The 15,955-nt window shown below is 59.9% G+C and overlaps 1 protein-coding gene across 1 annotated transcript in view; it reads right to left on the bottom strand.

Moving 5' to 3' along the window:
• The window catches only part of CAMK2B (calcium/calmodulin dependent protein kinase II beta), a 94,865-nt gene that overhangs the window by 36,902 nt on the left and 42,008 nt on the right, over positions 1–15,955 (bottom strand). Inside the window, exon 3 of the mRNA XM_079931701.1 lies at positions 5,920–5,979. Coding sequence (XP_079787827.1) covers positions 5,920–5,979 — 60 coding nt within the window. The remainder of the gene's footprint in view (positions 1–5,919; positions 5,980–15,955) is intronic.

Below are 15,955 nucleotides of genomic sequence, written 5' to 3'. Positions count from 1 at the left end.
GGGTGAAGAGCAGAGCTTCTCCCGGGGCCCACAGCCCCTCACTCACGCCCTCGAAGCTGCCCTAGCTCCCAGCTTCGCGGCCAGCATCCCCCCTCTCCCAGCTCCGGGCTTCCCAAGGGCCCCGCCAGCAGCGTCCTCACACCAGGAACCCCAATGTGACCTCGGCCACGGCCTGGCGCCCGGGGGGCAGGCCCCTGACGCAAGCAGTCAGGGCATCTGGTCGCCAAGGAGAAGGGGCATGGGTGGCTCCAGGGGCGCCTCGGCTCACACATCTGCTTCTCTCACCATCCCCCCCTCCCATCGCTCACTGTGATCTCTGCTCAAGGGCCCGGCGTCCAGCCTCACCCCACCCAGGTGCGCCCGGACCCCGACTCCATCCGGGCGGGTCTGCAACTCCCTAACACACAGCAGACCCCCGGCTCACTGCGACCTCCTCGAGGCCCCTCTTGCAAAATCCCTGAGGGACCAAAAGCCCTCCCCCTGCTGACTCCTTTCTGCGGGGGGCCCAGCACATCGGCCCCTCCGAGCAGCCTCCCCTGGAACTCCAAGCAAAGAAAGGCCTGGGGTGGAGGGGCGGCATGGAGGGGAGAGGTCCACCCTCCACCACCCCGCCAGCCCTGCAGACAGCGACCCAGAGGACCCCCTCCCCCACCGTGGGGCCTTTCTCTCCTCCCATGCAGGGGAATCCCCCTTCCCCAGGGGAGCCTCAGGGGTCCATAAGTCTGGGGTGCTGCTGGGCCTTCCTCCTGGTGGAGGCCACCCTGCCCGCAGGCCCCGCCCCCCGAGCAGGTGAGAGGGGCTCAGGTTCCCAGGTCCTGATGGCAGGGCCCTGGGCCTCGCCCTGGGAGACACTGGGGGTTCTGCATGGGAGTCAAGGCCACGTGGGCATAGACACTTTTTTTAGTTAAACAGTTTTAACATTTAAAAAATAGTTATGCGTTACTTTAATGGTTTAGAAGAAAACCTACCTAGCACATCAGACCCGTGATTTCACAGGCAGTACTAAGTCAGGAAAGGAATTGTCATAGAATCTATTTTACTTAAATAACAGTAAGTAAATAACACTGCGGGTGGCATACAGAGGCGGCAGATAAAGTCCCAGTAATACCTGAAAGAGTCTGGCCTGGGAGCACTGGGTCACGGGGACGAGTGGGTCGGGGGAGCCCAAGGATGCGCCTCCTGCTGCTGGGGCCGCAGCTCCTCCAGGGACAGGACCCCGAGTCCCAGGCCAGGGGCCTCTCGGTGGGGGGTCCTTCTGCCCTTCCAAAGCTGTCCCTGAACCCCTCCCTGGTCCCTTGTGCTGTGAGGGAGGGCAGGGCCCTGCGACCTATCATATGATGGGCTTTGGGAAGGAAGAGCTGAGGAGTGACAGCATGGGCCCTGAGCGTTTGGAGACTGGAAACCTTTCACCTTCCCCTCCTGCACTGGCCTCCTCATCTCAGCAGGAAGTCCTTGCAGGGCCATTGTCCCCCGTGGTGCCCACCCGCCCAGCTCCTGGCTGGACCATCCTGCAAGGGAAGGCAGTTCCAGCCCCAGAAACCAGGAGCTGGGAATTTGCCACCAATGAGCCGGGCCCAGGAGAGAAAGGGTCAGCGTGCAGAGAGGAGGCTGACGGGGGACTAAGGGGAAGCTGGGGGGAAGCCAGAGAGAGGCTAAAGGGAGGCTGAGGGGAGGCTGGAAGGAGGCTGAGGGAGGCTGAGGGGAGGCTGAGGGAGGCTGAGGGGAGCCTGGAAGGAGGCTGGAAGGAGGCTGAGGGAGGCTGAGGGGAGGCTGGAAGTAGGCTGAGGGAGGCTGAGGGGAGGCTGAGGGGAGGCTGGAAGGAGGCTGAGGGAGGCTGAGGGGAGGCTGGAGAGAGGCTGAGGGAGGCTGAGGGGAGACTGGAAGGAGGCTGAGGGAAGGCTGGAGAGAGGCTGAGGGAGGCTGAGGGGAGGCTGGAAGGAGGCTGAGGGAGGCTGAGGGAGGCTGAAGGGAGGCTGGAGGTCGGCTGGGGGCTGCCTTCTGAGTCAAGGCTGACGGGCTCTGCTCACTGCCCGATGGGACCCATTCTAACAAGGCTGTGGAAGATTCTGCCTGCCACGGGCACTGCTTAATCTCTGTCACCCACAGTCCCTGGGGGCAGCGTGGGAAGTCTGGGACACCCTCACGTGCTGAGCAGCAACCTCTTGAGGTGGCTACAGCCCACCAGTGAGGTGAGGGTGGAGGTAGCCTTGCCCTCGGCCGAGTCTCCCGTTGGCACGGGGTAGGTGTCCGTAAACATGCGCTGACGAGGGGATTCCTGAGGCCCCGGGTGGAGGGAGCCAACCTCATGGACAGTCGAGTACAGCGCAGACGTGTCTGTGGAGGGCATGGCCCACAGCAGGGCCCTTGCGGGTCATGCCCGTCCCCAGACGCCCGGGCCTGCTTCCCGGGACGGGCCCACACTGCCAAGGCCGGCCCACACCTGTCTCCTCTGCCCAGGTGTCCCCTGGTCTCTGAACAGAAACTAAAGCCCCTGGGAGGGGAACTTCTACCCGGGGGCCTGACTCCGGGTACCAGCTCCTAATGCTACAGCCCAACCAGCAGCCCCCACTGCCGTCGTGCTGATGGGGGGAAGCACTCACACCCTCTGCTGGGCCTCCTTTAAGAGGGGAGCTTGGCTCCTCCACCAAACAAACAGAATAAGGCAGGGTGACAGCCTGACCCCTCCCAGACTGGATCATAACTTCAAAAATTAAACACAGAACCGCCATATGGTCCAAGAATCCACTGCGAGGTATACCCGCAAAGGACTGAAAGCAGAGACTTGGACACCCATGTTCATGGCGGCATTAGTCACGATAGCTAACAGGCCAAGTTCCATTGATGGATGAAGAGATAAACACAATGTGGAATATACATACAGTGGAATATTATTCAGCCTTAAAAAGGAAGGAAATTCTGACACCTGCTACAACACGGATGACCCTTGAGGACATTAGGCTCAGTGAAATAAGCCCGTTCCCAAAAGACAAATGCTGTATGGTCCCCACATCGATGAGGTTCCCAGGGTGTCAAATTCATAGAGACAGAAAGTAGAATGGTGGGTGCCAGGTGCTGGGAGCAGTGGGGGCGGGGTAGTGTTTAATGAATGCAGAGTTTCCCCTGGGGGTGATGAAAAAGTTTTGAGTACAGATGAGGGCGATGGTTACACAACATTGTGAATGTACTTAATACCACTGAACTGTACACTTAAAAACAGTTAAACTGATAAATATTGTTACGTATGTTTTACCACAATTTGGGGAAGAAAAGGCACTGTGCTCCTTGTTCTCCTTCCCTCTCCATCTCTGTCTGTCTGTCTGTCTCAATCTCTGTCTCGGCCTCTCTCTGTCTCTCTTTTTCTTTCTGTCTGTCTCTGTCTCTGTCTCTGGAGCCCTGGGCAGGGCCAGCTCATGGCCAAGCCACCTGTGTAGCTGCCCCAGGCCCCAGGCTCAAGAGGGCCCTGCCCTGCTGTTGCTGTTTTGAAATTCATAATAATTTTTGAAAAAAGTCCCCACATTTTCATTTTGCACCGATCCCACAAATTAGGTGGCCGCCGCAATCACCCAGCTGAACTGCTCTTGAATCCACAGAAACAGAGAGCATCAACGCTTGTTGGTTGCGTTTGGGGTACTTAGTTGCCAAGCCTGGACGGCTGACACACTTGTGAAACACGCCTAGTCCACAAACAAGGAGACTGTGCCTCAAAGCAGTTCAGTGGCTGCTGTGGCTTTTGAGGGGAAAGGTGGGGTCCGAGTCCAGATCTCTGAGCTCTGAACCTCAGCACACTGCCTCGGAAAGGAGGGCTTTCACAGCTCACGCCCGGCTCGCCAGGGGAACCCTCTCGGGTCCTCTCAGGGGGGTCCCTGTGAGTAAGGTAGCAGCATCTCCACTTTCCAGACGGGCAAACTGAAGCTCCTCCCCTGCCCATGCCCTGAGCACAACTGCTTCCTGAGTGAGCCAGGACAGGAAGGGGAGCCCCTCCCAGAGCCCCCACCCCGCCTCTAACTGAACGTGGTCCTGCTTCCTCTCCCGGGGGTGAGGGGCTGGGAACACTTCTGTTCAGAGATGGGGCTGGGTAGACACAGGCCACGGAGCAAGGGGCTCCCCTCACCTCCCCCAAAAGTCTCCCCCACTACTCACTCCTCAGAGAGCCCCTCCTGAGTCTACAGAGAATGTTCAGCTGAACCCCACAATCTCAGCTCTGCCTCCCCTGTGTTCTAGAATAAGCCCCCTAGGCGGACTCCAGGGACCACTCGGAACGCACCCAGAGCCACACGGGGTATGCAGGCAGGGCAGGGGGGCTTCTTGTTGAAGAATTGGCCCCGAACACCAACCCAAGAACACCTGGGTCTTCTCTCTAGTAAGAGGATTCCTGAAAATCACTCAGAATGGGGGACCCACACTTGATGGGCGCTCAGCGGACACAGGGGAGGGAGCTGGCATGGGAAGGGGTGTGGGTAGAGCTGGCGGTGCGGTGGCACCAGCCAGGAGCACCAAGAGAGAGGGTCCTCGGGCGCCTGGACCTGGACGGGCAGAGGGGCAACAGCCCTTTTGCCAAACGAACCCCAGCCCAGTGAAGAGGGGGCTGGGGTCCCTGTGGACTCCCACCTCAGAATCACCCATCAGGCTGGCTCAGATTCCGATTCCTGGGCCCGCTCTAGGCCTCCGAGCCAGGCTTTCCCGGGGGCAGGTCGGGAATCTGTGCACCGTGGTTCCAACAGTCTCAGCCTTGAGAGTCCGTGGGCCCAGGCACAAGGGGTGGCAGCAGCCCTGGGGCCGACACCAAGGGACCCCCCCAGAAACGGGAGATCTGCTTTGCGCCCGGGCTGGGCCAGCTGCAGAAGAGCCAGCGGCCTGGAGGGGCCACAGCCAGGGAGGCAGCAGCTCCCACAACCAGCTCCGAGGACCCCAAGCCCCACTGCGGCCCTCCTGGCCCCGCGGCCGAGGCCCTGCCCTGGGAGTGGCACGGACATGACTGCTGAGCACAGCCTGGCGTCCCTTTTAGACAGAGTCCTGGGCGCCATCCCAGCACAACTGAGTCAGCGCACGGGCAAGAGTGCCCAGGAATCCTCCCTGATGAGCTCCCTGGGTGCCTCTGAGAACGTGGGCCCGCCCTCCCCCCGTGCCACCCGGCTGCTTCCCGGTGTGGTCAAGGGCTGGGTCCTGGGTTCCTCAGGAGTCCCTAAAGGGACCAGAGGTGCAGAAGGACAGGCAGCTGTGCTGCGCGGACAGGGGCCGCTCACGGCTGAGGCGGGCAGGCGGAGGCTGACAGGCCCCGGGAGATCTGCACCAGCTTCCGGGGTCTGGGGTCCCAGCAGCTCCTACGCTTGTGTCTGGACTGAGTCCCTACTCAGTCTGGGGTTTCAGAAGGAAGGGGCCTACCGTGGGCAGGGCACCCACACTCCCTGAGGCCAAGACCTGGGCTCCTGGGGCTCCACGTGCCCCCAAGGGGCAGCTGATCCCCGCCCCAGATGGCAGTTCCAGGGGCCCCGGGCTGGGGGGACGGCAGAGGTTCTCCAGAATCAGACCTCAGACCTCAGGCCTCAGGCCTCAGGCCTCAGACCTCAGGCTGGGGCTGTGCCTCATGTGGTCTTCGGTTTCCAAACTTTTTTCTCTGTATCAGGTCGTCTTGTGGCTTTTCTGAAGCCATGGAACGTGAGGCCCCTGTGTGTTTTCACCAGAATCATGGATCAGACTTACAGAGTGGTGGGCAGGGACCCGTCGAGGAGGAGTCCAGCCTTGACCTCCCCCAGAGGGTTGCCCCAAAGTTCCTGCAGGAATCCCTCCGGGTCAGGAGGAGATGTTTCCAGGGGCCTGAGGGTGGGATACTTCAATGGAGAAGGAAAGGGACGGACGCCTTTGGGGTCCTCCTGCTGGCTGTATGGGAGAGCTGGGACCCCTACCCCGAGGGCTACTCACCGATGTTGGAATGCTTCAGAAGACGGCAGATTCGAGCCTCTCTCTCCAGCTTCTGGTGATCTGGGGACAAAAAGGGACACGGTATCACCTTGTGGCCCTGCAGCCAGTGACACCCTGTGCCCCTCGACTGCATGCTGGACAGACTGCCAACCACGAGACTCACGGCCAGGAGGACCTAGCCACCACCTCCCTCAGTGCCCACCCGGGTGACCGCTGCCTGCCCAGGGGACACGTCACGTTGTGCCCCCCACCCCCATCCCGATCCCTGGCTGGCAGTGTTGAGCTGGAAGAGGCTGCCCAGTGCCTGGGGTGAGAGGCCCATGGGAGATGGGAGCGGTGCTCACTCGGGGCCAAAAGTTTCCCCAGGTGATTCAGGAAGAGAAAATGCCATCTCTCAGCAACAGAACGGACAGCACCAATTCAATCTTCACTAATTTGTCCTAATTCCAGACTCTGCAGAGCTTTCTGCTGAGGCCTAATTTGCTCTTCAGAAGCGGCTGAGGGGCTGGCAGAGCAGGGCTGTCAGCCCGCTGGGGGCGTCCAACCAGCGCTGCGGGTCAGCATGGGCCTGGGCCAGCCTCTGGCTGGACATCTGGGCAAAGGATGCTCGACCTGACCCCCACCCCTACGCACAAACCTACAAAACACAGGCCTGAATTTTGACGGGCCCTGGTGTTCATTGCAACGTCAGCAGGAAGGAGAGTCAAAGCCTCAGAGAGAAGTCACCCCGGGTAAGACTGTTGCTGGTCCCTTCCCCCCTCCAGCCCTGTGTCCCTGCACCCATCCCCAAGAGGCACAGGACCTCAGTTCCAGAGGCCACCCCCCCACAAGGACCAAGCAACTTATCAGCCAGAAATTTTATCTTTCAAACAGAGGTGCCAGGAGGATTTTAAAAGCTGATGGAGATTGTCACAGTAAAAAACTAAAAAAAACACATTTCCACTGAGAGGAGAAGGCAGAAATAAATCACACAACAGAATATACCCATCAACGTGTGCACATCACCCCAACCTCCCAACGTGAGGCCAAGTGGAAAAAGCCACTCACGGAGGAGGACCCAAACCGCGCGTCGTTCACATGGAGGCTGACACGCACGGCACCGGGCACACGGGTGGCCGGACAGTGAAGAAAGGTGGGGATTCAGGATGGCAGCTGCTCCAGGGCGGAAAGTGACTGGGGAGGGGGTGCTCGGGGCCTGGGACCCCCCCACCCCGCCGCTGCTTGCACTGAGCCCTTCACTACAGGGGCCTGGAGAGGACATTAATACACCAGACAAGACCACAGGACCGCCTGATTCACCAGGGAACGCCTGACAGCCCTCACTAGCGGGACACAATGTGCTAATTACACAATGTCCTCAGAAGCAGTAAAGCCACTCGGCAGGGCTCCTCAGACCTGCCAGCCCATCCCTGCCTCTGCCTGGGGGGAAAGGACCCAGCCACCAACAGGTCCTCCTGCAGGAAGGGAGCCCGCTGGCTAGTGTGTGGTCAGCTCTCCCTGGGCCATGTGACAGAGGCTGGGAGACTCAGGACAGTCCTGAACACGGACATACCTGGAAACACACATGTGCCTCTCCTGAACGGGAAAGTCATGCCTGCAGACAGGAATCTCTCTGGGAACACCTGGGGCATCCAGCTGGCTCTCCCTCCTCTCAGGATGAGCACTCAAGCCTCCCGGAGATGGTAACACCTCCCTGAGCTGCCCACCCGGCTCCCATCTGTCTTGCCAGGCCCCTTGGCCCTGGGAGGGCTCTGGCAGAACCGCAGGGCAGGGGCCGGGCGTTCGGGACAGACCCTCGCACCCTCCCTTGCTCCCTTCCTCACACCTTCACCTCCACATCCAACGCAGCAAGCACTCTTGTGGCCCATCCTGTGGGGGGCGGGGGGGTGGGAGGGTGGGCGGGGCAGCTACAGCATCAGCAGGCGAGATGCAGCCCAAGAGTCACCATTAGGAGGGATAAGTGGAAAGTGGCCGCAAAAGAACACAAGCGGGGTGGCTTTCACTTTTCCATCTGTATGAAGCTCCAAAACAGGCAACAGTCAGCATAACCAGGTGGGGGGCGGATGGCTTTCCACAGATGTGAGGCCCACTCTAGAGAAGAGCAGGGGAATGGTTCTCGCAACATCCAGGACCACTGCTCGCCCGCAGGGTGGAATTACAAGGGCTGGATGTGCACGGTTGTGGGTTTGTGGGTTGCTTTGTTCTTTCACAGTGTTTCTTTTTACATATATCATTCTGAACATTTTTCAAACTTAAAGTTGCAAGAATAGTACAAAGTACTATTGGACCGCACTTCTGTATCTCTGTCCTTCCTATACATACACTTAGCTCCTCTGAAGCATGTGAAAGTAAGCCCCGCATTCGGTGTCCTTCTACCAGGTAACACTCGGTGTGTTTCATAAGAACAAGGACGTTCTCTTACATAATCTCAGGGCAGTTACCCCACTCACTAAATCCAGTGCAGATACGATACTCAATCTAACCCACAGTCTACGTTCCAATTTTGTTCCTGTCCCCATAATGTCACAGCAGATTCCTCCTGATGCGGACGGCACCTGAGCAGCTTACCCTCATGCAGATGGGGCCAGAGGAAGGCTGAGGTCAGAGAGAGACAGGAGGCTATGAGGCGGTGGGAGCAGGGGTAGTTTTCTCTGGAAAAACTGCCTGACTGCAGTCATAGATAAAAACCGGGAGAAAAATCCATGTGGGACTCCATCTTTGGAAAGCAGATAACAAACAACTATATGTTTTTACTGAATCTTGTCACCAAGGTCAGAGAGCCTCATCCAAAAAATCTGGACCTACTCCGAGGCATGTTCGGGGGGATAAATTATTTGTTTGGGGTCGAGAAGAGACACCATTACTCAGCCATAAAAAGAAACGAAATTGAACTATTTGTAGTGAGGTGGATGGACCTAGAGTCTGTCGTACAGAGTGAAGTAAGTCAGAAAGAGAAAAATAAATACCGTAAGCTAACACATATATATATTTTAGTATAACACATACTAAAAAAAAAAAAGTTTCCGATGAACCTAGGGGCAGGACAGGAATAAAGATGCAGATGTAGAGAATGGACTTGAGGACACGGGGAGGGGGAAGGAGAAGCTGGGACAAAGTGAGAGAGTGGCACGGACATATACACACTACCAAATGTGAAATAGCTAGCTAGTGGGAAGCTGCCGCATAGCACAGGGAGATCAGCTCTGTGCTTTGTGACCACCTAGAGGGGTAGGATAGGGAGGGGATATGGGGATATATGTATACGTATAGCTGATTCGCTTTGTTATAAAGCAGAAACTAACACACCATTGTAAAGCAATTCTACTCCAATAAAGATGTTAAAAAAAAAAAAAAAGAAGAGACACCAGGCTGCCCAGCCCAGGTGCTGGTGTCCACCCCACGGCCACGCAGGTCACTGACACTCCCGGCTGTCCCCTTTCCATATTGGGCCCAGCAGCACTCAGCCAGAGAGCAGCTCTGAAACTCTGCATCACAACACGTGGTCCGAGCTGGTAGGAGTCCAAGTGTGTACATCACATCAAGATAGTAATTGCTTCACTCTGGGTGGCAGAATTACGGGTAATTTTTATTCTTTATATTTTTTCCCCAACTTGGACAACAATCTTGTGTTACTTTTATCATAGGGAAAAATATTGGGTTTTTTTAGAAGTTTGATCCTGTCTCCAGGGAGCACAAAGCCACTAGGTTAAATATGATGAGGGTGTGTCATAAAACCCACTATGGTAACATTTGCCCTGGAATTAAAAATCTAAGCTGATATTCCATGATCTCAGATGGGAACCAGAAGCCACAAGAAGGGGCTGGAGGAGGAGGCTGTCCCTCTCCGGCCCAGGAGGCCCATCACGGGCCCAACACGTGGCCATGTGAGGAAGAATCCAGCATCCTAACTCTGCCTGCATCCTATGATTTTCTTTCTACAAAGTTGAGGCATCATTTCTGAATGTCCAAATGAACATCGTAAAACCCACCATAGACATGGTGGGTTTAATTTAACCCAGTCTGGTTGGCAGGAAGTGTGTCCTGGCTCTAAACCACCAGTGGGAACCTGGGAGGACACCTCCACCCCACCGCCGTCCCCCAGCGGACAGCAGGACGTGGGACCGGCCAGCAACCCCGGGCAAGCCCTGTGACCTCTCAGAACTGCCGCACCTACTCATCCCTGCCAGCCTCCCTCCTTTCCGGGGCCCTGGCCCCAGGGACCTGCCTGGACTCAGAAGACCACGGCAGTGACCACCAAGCAGGCCCGTGGAGAGAAGGCAGTCAAAAGGCTGCCCATCCCACCCAGGACCCATCAGCACCCCGGGTACCCCAGCCCAGTACCCCCTCCTGAGGGAGGTCCCAAGAGTCCTCCTGCGCAGCCAGACCCTGCCCTGCCCACCGCAGTGATGGGCAGGCAGCGGGTGACCCCAGGAGGGGCCAACCAGGCACCTGCCAGGGCTGTGGAGGCCACGGTGCCAAGAGGCTCGAAAGGGCCCTCCCAGGGCTGTGGCCTGGTGCCCTGAGGGTCCGGGTGCCCGGAGCTGCCCTGAGGCCCAGGCACCTGTTGCTCGTGGCCCTGCTACCACGTCGGCTGGCGTTTTGTTACGGAACATTGGGACGTGTCTCGGAACGTGAGCCACACCTGTGCAGTTTTGAACGCAAGGACGAGTGAGCCCCGAGAACCCACCCACCCCACTGACACCCCCGTGCATCCTGTCCCCAGAGGGCGTTGGGCCCCCTTTCCAGGGTCGGTCCCTGCATCACCCCTCACGTGCCCTGTCTCTGGGGTCTGAGGGCGACCTCTGAAATAGGACATGGAAAAATGGGGAGCCAGGGAATGAGGGCACAAGCTAAGCTCCCCGCCAGCCTCCAGAACCCCACCCTGTCAAGGCGAGACCTCTCCGCCCTCCTCCCCGCCACAGACCCAAGGCCAGCACTGACCGTGTCCCGGGGACCCATGGGACACTGGTCCTGGGTCCCAAGGAGCAGGTGCAGCAGTGTTGTGATCCCTGAGGACAGTGGAGTCGGGGTGCGGGGGCTGGTGCTGCCTGAAGGAGACTCAAGGGTGGGGCGCCGGAGTGGGGCTTTGGAGGAGCGTGCCATTCATGCGGGCACAGACTCGGTTCTCACACCCCCTCTGATGTGAAGCTCTAGGGAACCCCTGAGTTCAGCCATCTCTTAAATGCTCGGGTGCCTGACAGATCCACACCCCACATGGAGACCAGCCTAAGTGCCTGCGGGCCTGTAGCCAAAAAGCGACCGTCTTGCGTCTGGGGCAACCTGACGTGCACGCGACACTTACACTTGCTCCCGCGAGGGGGCCGGCAGAGGCAGAAACAAGCTACTTATTTCTCCTAGCAGAGAAACACCCCATCGATAAAACACGGCATTCACTTATACTCTATAAAAGCGCTTATCAAACAAAACAAAAAGCACTTTACTCAAAGACACCAGCAACACTGGACCTGCCATCACCAGCTGTCACCCGCCTGAGCTCCTGTCGCAGCCCCTGAGGCTCCAGACCCTCAGCTCTGTGGCCCGTGCCCCAGCAACGCGGGACCTGGAAGCTTCTGGGTGATTCTGCCTTGATCTCTGTGCAGGCCCACCCTGCACTCTGGGGGTCCCCGAGGTGTGGCGCCGGGTGACCCGGGAAAGGAGGTGGCCCCGTGCAGCCCTGCACGCCTCACGCTGGGTGCACACCCCACACAGGATGGCAGCTCCCAGACCCCAGGAGCCCCCAGGAGGCGGGGAGGGGCCCGCTTGGGGTTGTCACTGTGCCCTGGCTGGCACCCACCGCTGCGAAGGGGATGGGTCAGGGGACCCCAAGGGGCAGGAAGAGACAGGCGCTGCCACACGTGACCACAGGGGGGCGCTGTCCACCCACTCTAAGCGTTAACTTTGACTTCAATAACTCCCCGTGGAATGGCAGAGAGACTCAAACCGGCTCTTCCCCGCCACAAACTAACTCATCAACAGGGCGAGTCCTCCCAGGCAGGGACCCCCAGGTGGGGGCAGCCGGAGCTGAGTCAAGAATGAAGAGGTAGCAGCTGAGGGCAGGGCGGGAGATGCCACCCTTGGAGGTGGGAGAGGATGTCCGTGGGCCCTGCTGCACCCTGCAGGGTGGGGCGCACCGCAGGGTCGAGAAACAGGCACCCAGAGGAGCTCAGAGCCCCCGAGGCTGGTGGCCTCCCTCACAGCCCCCCAGTGACGGCCGCCTTCCCAGCCGCCACCTGCTCCCTGGCTGTGGGTGACTCACAGCAGAGCGGGGCGGTTGGAGGGTGAGAGGAGTCAGGAGAAGGGCAACGGAGGGACGTGGGTGGGTGCCTGGCCCCTCGCCAGCTGCCACGAGCGGCAGCAGTGCCGTCACCGGCAGAAGGACACCCGCGAGGCGCCGGGCACGGGCAGAGGAAGGACGGGGCGGTGGGGAGAAGACAGGAGGCCCAGCCGTGAGGAGGGGCTGCCACGCTCTCCCCGGGGCTCGGCCTAGGACAAGTGCGGCCACGTCCCGGGAAGTCAGGAGTAAGGACAGGTCAGGCTGGACCGAACATGAAACCCCGCGTGGAAAGCCCACACCACCTGGCACGTGGAGGGGTTCAGGAATGCTCTCTCCTCCCCGATGCCTACTGGACCCCCCTAGGCCCTGGGGCCGGGCGGGCTGTGTTCACTGGGGACACCCCACCTGCACAAGGGTCTCTGCGGGCTTCTGCATTTCCCCCCCCTGCCCACCCTGGCTGGAGGATGACCTGGCCAGGGAGAGCTGGGGACGAGGGGATGGCAGAGGGCTCTGCTGGGGTCCTGGCCTGGGACATGGGAGGCTGGGACACGTCAGGGAACCGGCTGGAGATCGTGGGCCACCGTGGCTGCTGCCCAGGACACTCCGCCAAACTCAGCAGCTCCTGGACACCAGTCAGCAGGGATCTGAGCTTCAGGTTGGGGTCAGGCCCCCGCCCCGGGGTCACCATCCACTTCTGCACTGAAGCATAGACGCCCACCCCTTGTGGCCAAGGCCCCAGGGGAGAAGGATGCCCACGGCGAAGGGGTGGACAGGCTGCGGGGTGTGGGAGTGTGCGTGTGGCCAGGCCCCAGAGGGTGACTTGTCTACAGAATCACCTTCCTGAACACGCAGCATGGGGGTGCGGGTGTGGCTGGAGGACGGCAGCTGCGGGGAGTCCAGGCAGCAGCCCCTGCCCTTGGCTGCCTCGCCTGTCCTCACCCGGGTGGGTGTGACCAAAGGCCAGGCGTCCTGCACCAGCCAGAGACAGTGCCTCCCCTCCCCGGGGGGGGAGGTCAGATGCCCACGTTGCCCACCTCAGGAGGTCCGAGGACAGCCGTAGCCTGCAGGGCTAGGGGCAGCTCCCACGTCCCATCCTGGCTGTCCAGCTGTTGGCTCCACAGGGTCGGGGGCTGCCCAGGCTCCTGTTCCTTCCAGGCTAACCCAGCAGTGAACCCAAACAAACGTCGTCAAGCTGGGGTGTGGCAGGCTCGCCTATGGGCCGGGCTCGGGTGGCCACTGGGACACGGGACACAGGGCCCTGAACGGGACCAAGTCTTGTTCTCTGAGTCTGTTTCCCATGTGTGAAAAGGGTTGGGGGGTGTTCCCAGGGATAGGTCATGGAAGAGAGGAAACCCCAGCTGCTGGCCCCTCCCCGCTGCCTGCCCACAGAGCTGGGCACCTGGCCTGTCATCCTCGCTGCTGTTCTCGCTTCCCTCCTCCAGCCTCCGTCCAACACGACACTCAGGACCCCAGCAGTTGTCTCCTCTCCAGGGGCTTCTATTCTTCCAAAGGGAGGTGGGGGTCCGCGGCTGCATTGGACAAGGGCAAGGACCCATTGTCCCCAGGTGACCCGCGTCACTGGGCCCCGGGATGCGTCATCCGGGGTTCCCTCCTCTCCTTCCCACCCGTCTCCACCACCTACGCCATCGGATGGCACAGAGAGCTTTCTAGACTCTTCAGACGCTCACGGATATCCACATCCCACTTCATGCGGGCTCACGGTAATCACTGCCCAGCATCAACTCCTTCACTCAACGTGTCCCAAAGCTGTCAGGCTCCAGGGGAACAGAGCGCGGGAACACGGGCCGGAAGCTCTTGTGGTTCCAAGCTGCTGAGTCAGACTCTGATAGGACATCCTGGACATTCACAGCAGCCAGCGGGGTCCACAGCAGCGCCCACGGCACCCTCCAGCCTGCGCACCTCGCCCTCCCACCTACAGTCCTGCCCTCAGGGTCCCAGGAAGGGGATGAGCAGGCCCGGGGGTGGGTGGACCAGGGCAGACAGAGGCCAGTTCAAGTGTAAGCACCGGCACCTGCTGACCCTGGAGGCTCCCGCCTCAGCTTCAGCCCCTTTCTGGGTGCAGCAGGGACAGACTGCAGGAGAAGACAGGGCTTTCGGGAAGGACGTCCCCAAGCCAGGGCCTCGGGGGCTCTCGCCTCCTGACAGGGCTCGGGGGCTGGCACATGTGGGAGCGACCCCAGGGGCAGCGCAGGGTCCTGCAGCGGGGTCTGACCATCCGGTCACTGTCAAGGGGTACAAGCTGGTTCAGGAGCTGGAAGAAGGTCACAGGGGAGCGTTGCCCCGGGACCCTGGTCGCTCCTCTGCTCCAGAGCACGAGAGCGTCTGCGGGTGGCCTCGGATTAGCCTCTGCTGTCTGCTCTTCGGCTCTCCGGGGCTCCCCGCGACATAGGGCTGTTATTAACATCGCCTCCAACTTTCAGATGTAGGATGCGGCACAGGAAGGCCGTGGGGTGGGGCATCGGAGCTGGGCCACCAGCCAGGGGGGCTGGCGTGGAGACCTCAGCCATCCTATGGTCTTTCTCCTGGGGCTTCTCAAGCCTTCAACGGGCTAACATGCTTGACCCCAGCCTCCTCACCCAGGGAGCATCTAGGGCCCTGGGGGCATCCCATCCTGCTCTGCATCCAGCACTGGGGTCCCCAGGAAGGTCTAGTCACGCTTCAGGCCCTGGCGGGCACTGGCAAAGCCATGATTATGAAAAGAGCAGCTCCCATAGTTTCCTGTGTGTGTTTTCTTTTTAAAAGGCAGCACGCAACCAGCCATGATGACACCAGCGTCACCTGGCAGCCACACAGCCCAGGGAGGGCACCTGTGTGGGTCCTGCAGCTGCCACTGCCTCGTTGGGACAAAGAAAGGGCCCTCGAGGGGCAAGGACAAGCTGCCAGGTGTATGGGAGCTGGGCCAGCGACCTGCCGCTCCCCACACCGCAGCGCTGAGGCCTCTGAGCTGTTAGCTGGCCACGTGGTCCCCAGAGCCCTCCCTCTGCAGTCCCCGTGGCCCTTCAGCTGCTCCTCCATGGGAACAGATTCGCCCTCTTCAGGCTCAGAGCCGTCATCACCCAACACGGGGCACAGCTCAGCTCTGAAACAGACGTGGCATTTCATGATGTAAGGCCTGGCACTGAGGCCCCGTGTGATGTGCTGCCCTGATGTCTGGTGAAACCGGGAGGGCCCGAATGGCCTAGCTGTAGGCTTCCCCAGCCCGCTCACCCAGCCAAGCGGCCCTCCTCCCAGGCAGACCAGGAGCAGAGCAGACCCATCCCCAACTAGTGGCCTCGGTCCCCTGCCAGCAAGGAATTATTCAAACAAGCAACCACATTCCCCTGGGGCAGCCAGGGGCACCCCACTCTCTGGTCACCTGCTCATTCTGCCCCAAGTGCACCCGAAGTGGCCTGCGTGACGTGCAGTGTCCTCCCCGGGCTCTGAGCCTGTGTGACACAGACTGCTGTCCATCTCAGCTGTCTGGGGTCCCCATCCTGTGTTTGGTCATGCCCACGACCCTAGGGCGGGCTCCCACGCTGACTAATAGGCAAAAAGGAGGTGATGTGAATAAAAATGACTACCTCTCGAGTCCTCAGTTTTGTCAACTGTAAAATGGGACAGTAGCACCCTCCAGTACAGTAGGGCATGGTGACAGCAGGAGCCCACCAGTGGCCTCCTCCTTTCCTGCTTCCTTCCCCAGCCCCAGTGCAGTACGTCCTATGCCGGGGCTGGGGTCTCATCACAGCCCACCCCAAGAGAGCA

This window comes from Stenella coeruleoalba (assembly GCF_951394435.1).
Source record: "Stenella coeruleoalba genome assembly, chromosome: 9".
Lineage (NCBI taxonomy): Eukaryota > Metazoa > Chordata > Mammalia > Artiodactyla > Delphinidae > Stenella > Stenella coeruleoalba.
This window is presented reverse-complemented; position numbering and strand designations above follow the sequence as displayed.